Genomic DNA, 5,089 nt, shown 5'->3' on the forward strand with positions numbered 1-5,089 from the left:
GCAGAAAATAATAATTGAAATCCAAGATTACTGACGACACGTGTCTCACACGACCGTGGTGGTGATATGATACTAGTGCAGTAGTGTAGTGCTGTTGGCAATCATCATGGCCTTTGCAGCAATGGCTGTACGCAACGTACAAGATTGCCAACTTCCACGTACTTGTGTCCCGAGTGACCCCAAGGCAACAAGGTGATGAGGTAAATTCAACAGCCTTGAAGGCACGTCATCAAGCACGTAATGTTTGTGTTGTGTGACTGTAGACTGACGGCGTTCATCAGAGGGACAACACACGGGCGGGCATGGTCACAAAAGGTAAGAAACTTATCCAGTATGATTCAGTGGAATGGGAAACCCTGTGTGTGTGTGTGTGTGTGTGTGTGTGTGTGTGTGTGTGTGTGTGTGTGTGTGTGTGTGTGTGTGTGTGTATGTGTGTATGTGCGTGTGTGCGTCTCTCTCCCCCCCCCCCCCCCCCTTTCCCCTCTCTCTCCCTCTCTCTCTTTCTCTCTCTCTCTCTCTCTCTCTCTCTCTCTCTCTCTCTCTCTCTCTCTCTCTCTCTCTCTCTCTCTCTCTCTCCCGTCTTCTACATGTATAGAGAATTGTGATCAAGATGCAACAATAATTTTCCTGCTACAGTGTACATTTATACTGCTCTTTCTAAGTCTTGTACCTTGTTAATACTGGGTGCAGACATCAAGACTGGCAATATTGGCAACACACATCCCAAATAACGTTTTGTAATGGTTTGCGTGAGACTTGGCTACACTGAGTTTTCCATATCCGTGGGATCGCCACCACCCTCAGGGATTAAGGCGCAGATGCAGCTCCTAAAGCTGATGTTGACCTGTGTGGACCTGTATGTGTGTTTCACAGAGGCAATGTCTGAGGCGGTCAAGCGGCTGAAAGGCGAGTACTTGGTGCGTGCCATCGACGTGCACCGCATGGACCAGGCCATCATCTTCTGCCGCACCAAGCTGGACTGCGACAATCTGGAGCAGTATCTGAATGTATGCGGTGGTGGTGGCCGTTCCAACAAGTACTCCTGTGTGTGCCTGCACAGTGATCGCAAGCCACAGGAACGCAAGGCCAACCTGGAACAATTCAAGGTGAGAGGATTCTGGAAGTACTGTGGCTGCTCAATGAGAACCTGTCCCATGAAGAACCTACCGTATTTTCCAGGGTGTAAGGCTCATGGAGATTGTTTGTCACGAAATACAGACATCTACCCCAGTTACCACCGTTAATTTGACTATCCTAGTATAAGCGGCATCGCACCGACTTTTCTTGGGTGAGTTGCTTGTGTTCTAAGTGCCACTTATACTCTAGAAAATACAGTAACACTTTGTTTCAGTGGGCACCCGCACCCGCAGTGTTTTCAATACAATGGGGTACTGCTGCTGTGCGGTGCCCTACATGAACTGACTGATGAGCCAAGACTTCATCGTGCAGTACTGTGGATGCACGGTCTGCTATAAATGAAATTAACATACATCACATACGTCACATACATCATCAGGCTGTACCGTTCCTCTGAGATGCCATCATTAATACTGTGTCCAGCCCAGGCCGAGAGGTGCACAATGAGTACATCCTGTGCACCATTTGGAAGGTGCTGTGGGTGGGGAAAATCAGCAAAACACACTTTTATCCTTTCAATCCAGTGTAAACAGGCATTTCAGGTAATCAATGATGCGCATAGTTGATGTTGTTCGGATAACGAACACAAGTGTTTGACGCACGTGGTTTGCTGATGCTGCTTCTGCTGTTTGTGTTGTTCAATGTCAGGCTGGCCAGGCAAAGTTCTTGATCTGCACGGATGTTGCTGCACGTGGTATCGACGTCCGTGGCGTACCGTTCAGTAAGCAGTCCTTGTGTGTGTGTCGCTCGCTTGTTTTCTCTCCAAAGGAAAAGTCGCAACGGTGAAATCATGCCTTTTCAAACAATACTCAAATCTATCCTTTTATAAAATCTTACCTCCGCAAAGGGGTTGGTTGAAGGAACATCTTTCTCGTGCAATAACACCAGCCACCAGCATATTGTGCTGACCTGCTGCTTGATCACTCACCGTTTTCCTTGCGTTTTGCTCTGTGTGCTGTGACAGTGATCAACGTGACTCTTCCGGATGAGAAGCAGAACTACATTCATCGTATCGGCCGTGTAGGCAGAGCAGAAAGGTACAGATGTTCAATTGCGGTGTGTCTATGCTGACGTGTAGACTCGGGCTCGAGAGAGAGAGAGAGAGAGAGAGAGAGAGAGAGAGAGGGGGGGGGGGGGAGGGGTGCTGCACCGCATTAACCTTACTTGAAATTTGCACTTTTGGACCGATTGATTTGGCGTTGTTCACTACATCGTGGCTCAGTCATGTCTCAACAAATTTTACAATCGAGCATTGGTACATGAGTACAGGAGTAGAGAGAACCCAAATGACCCACCGGCCAATGTACTCTAGAAACTAAGTGCCAAGCTGCTCGATCGGGGCTTGTATCCTGTGAGTTTCAGCCTTTTTGAATGCGATTTTGTAGGAGACGAAGAATACTCGAATATTCGATGGGTGAAAATCCAATTACTCGAACTCGGAATCTCGCTGCAAACTTTCACCTCTAGTATATCTTAGGAATACCAGCTGAAGATCTTTGAAACCTGTCATGCTGCTCCAATGCTTTCATCTTGCCGTGTCTTGTTCTTGTGTTGTACACTGTATGCAGGATGGGACTGGCTATTTCTCTTGTGTCAACGGTTGAGGAAAAGGTCAGTTGCTCCTACTGCTCTGCCTACAGTAAGATCGGGCGCCGAAGAACGCAGGGGCTCGAGCGCAGCCTAGGAAAGTTCTTAAATTTTTGATTCTAGCCAGACCGTTCTTATTCACACGCGCGCGGCGAGTCGAGTGACGTCATGACGTTTGTCATGTACATGTACATGTACATGTACATGAATGATTGTACATGTAGTGCAATGTAGTGCTTCTAAACTAGTGCCAGTAGTGGGTGTCGTAAATGGGAATGACTGTACGTGTAGCAGTTACTGTTTACACGTGTACATGACATGTACTCACCTCCCATACATGTACAATGTAGATTAGTGTTCTTAAATCTGATAATTCTAGCCTGGACTGTTCTTAAATTTTGCCGGTTTTCCAGCCTGGGCGTTCTTCGGCGAGGTGTTCTTCGGCGCCCCGATCTTACTGTACTTCACAATAAGAAACTCATTCTGAAACACACGGTTGTGGGTGTATTGGCCTAAACGAGTTTTGTGGTGTTGGGTAAATTGACTTTAGCAATCATCATTATATTTACTGTGGTGACTGGAGTGTGATTGCCTATCCTTTTTTCACTTCAAAACAATGCAGCTATGGTGTGCGCTCGTTCTGATTCGTTGGTTTGGTGCCCGTGTTGCAGGTTTGGTATCACAAGTGTCCAAGCCGTGGCAAGAGCTGTAACAACACCCGCCTGGTGGAGCAAGGTGGATGCACTATCTGGTACAACGAGGTCAAGGTAAGAACAACTGGTAGCATACTGCCAACGTATAACACTGCACTGCTGCTGCACTGCTGCTGCACTGCTGCTGCACTGCTGCTTGTTACAACCCACACTCATGAGTTTTGTACTACCACCCATTATAATTATTATTAGTCCATGTAGCTGACTACCACTACATTCATTTCGAAGGGTCTAACGTCTGTGTGTTTGTGTGTGTTGTGTGTGTGTGTGTGTGTGTGTGTGTGTGTGTGTGTGTGTGTGTGTGTGTGTGTGTTTGCCTATGCTTGTGTGCCTGTCTGACAGTTGCTACGCGATGTGGAGGCCCATCTTGACATCACCATCCCACAGGTCGAGGCTGACTTGAAGGTTGAGCAGAATGAATTTGATGGCAAGGTCACGTACGGACAGAAGAAGAAGCCGAGCAGTAAGTGCTCATGGTCCTTTGTCATCTTGCTTCTTCTTTTGCTCTTTGTAATCGTAGTCTAGTGTATGGTCATACACTCATACTCGTACTCTTAATCTTGTCCCGACTGTATAAATGTGTTTGCCTTTGCAGTGTAAGCACACGTTGGCAAGAAGATATTTAAAAGTAACTTCTCGCTAACACGTAACTAAGCAACGAGGCGACAACAGTTTGAAAATTGCGACCAAAGGACGAGCTGAATCAACATGTGCAACGGCTTTATTGCATCAATGTGATAACAATGTAGAGAACGAAAAAATGTAATGGACTATGATGAAATTACAGCCAATAGTCGGAAGCCGTTATCATTTCATCACTACTTGTTCATCTGGATGATAAACTGTATACTTCTGACATGATTGTGTCCATATGTCCATGTGTGTTGTGCAGGTGCCAGTGTGTACGATAATCATGTTGAGCAGCTGGCATCATCCGTTGCCGATCTCTCACGGCTCGAGAATCATGCGCAATCGTCGTTCCTGCGAATGCGCTACATGACGAACTGGACCAAGTGAATAAGGATGACGGCTTGAATCATGACGGTTGGATCATGATGGCATTTTTTGAAGCAAGCCATTTCCCTCTCTACTCTCCTGCTGTAGTTTAAATCCGTTCTGGTAGTACTGCGAGCCTCTCAGGGTGCTGTGCACTGGGCGTGTGTGTACGCACTGGGCGTGTGCCATGCACTTGGTGTGTGTGCGCTATGCATGCGTATTGGCAGTGATTTGAGATTCATTGCTGCCAACGGGTGCATTTCTAGCCGCTCTACTCACTGCTAGCATGCCGTACGTTGTCTCAGCACACACCCTGGAGACACGCCCTGGAGAACAGCCTGCCTCAAGAACGTTTCCTTGGAGCAAGACGCTTCAACACCAGACTTCCTGATGCTCCTCATTGCTCCGCTAATCTGGAAATTTGTCAGCTGCTTAGAGCAATATGCGCTCAGCTGTAGGTGCTCTGCTGCGAATCCAGTATCTCCGGGAGGAAGATGATATTCATATTGAAAAAGAACTATTGATCCACTATTCAAACTTTACTCGTTCTATTTGGCTGGTGCTGCATGGAGTCTTATATGGCACGTACTGTCACTGGTGCAATGTTGGCCAAGGACGTAGCTGTTTTGCCTCCTTGATTGTGTTGCGTTGTGTGT

The 5,089-nt window shown here is 47.1% G+C and overlaps 1 protein-coding gene across 1 annotated transcript; it reads left to right on the forward strand.

The window, feature by feature from the left end:
* Positions 1-263: 263 nt before the first annotated feature.
* Positions 264-4,630, forward strand: LOC135822421 (ATP-dependent RNA helicase DDX1-like; the record flags this gene model as incomplete). Its single annotated transcript, XM_065335191.1, is given in 8 exon segments — positions 264-315; positions 874-1,106; positions 1,786-1,858; positions 2,102-2,174; positions 2,706-2,748; positions 3,396-3,491; positions 3,780-3,900; positions 4,330-4,630. Coding segments are annotated over 8 exon segments (816 nt in total), but the record flags the coding sequence as incomplete, so codon positions are not given.
* Positions 4,631-5,089: the final 459 nt, after the last annotated feature.

The sequence above is a fragment of the Sycon ciliatum genome, chromosome 8 (genome assembly GCF_964019385.1).
Source record: "Sycon ciliatum chromosome 8, ocSycCili1.1, whole genome shotgun sequence".
NCBI lineage: Eukaryota > Metazoa > Porifera > Calcarea > Leucosolenida > Sycettidae > Sycon > Sycon ciliatum.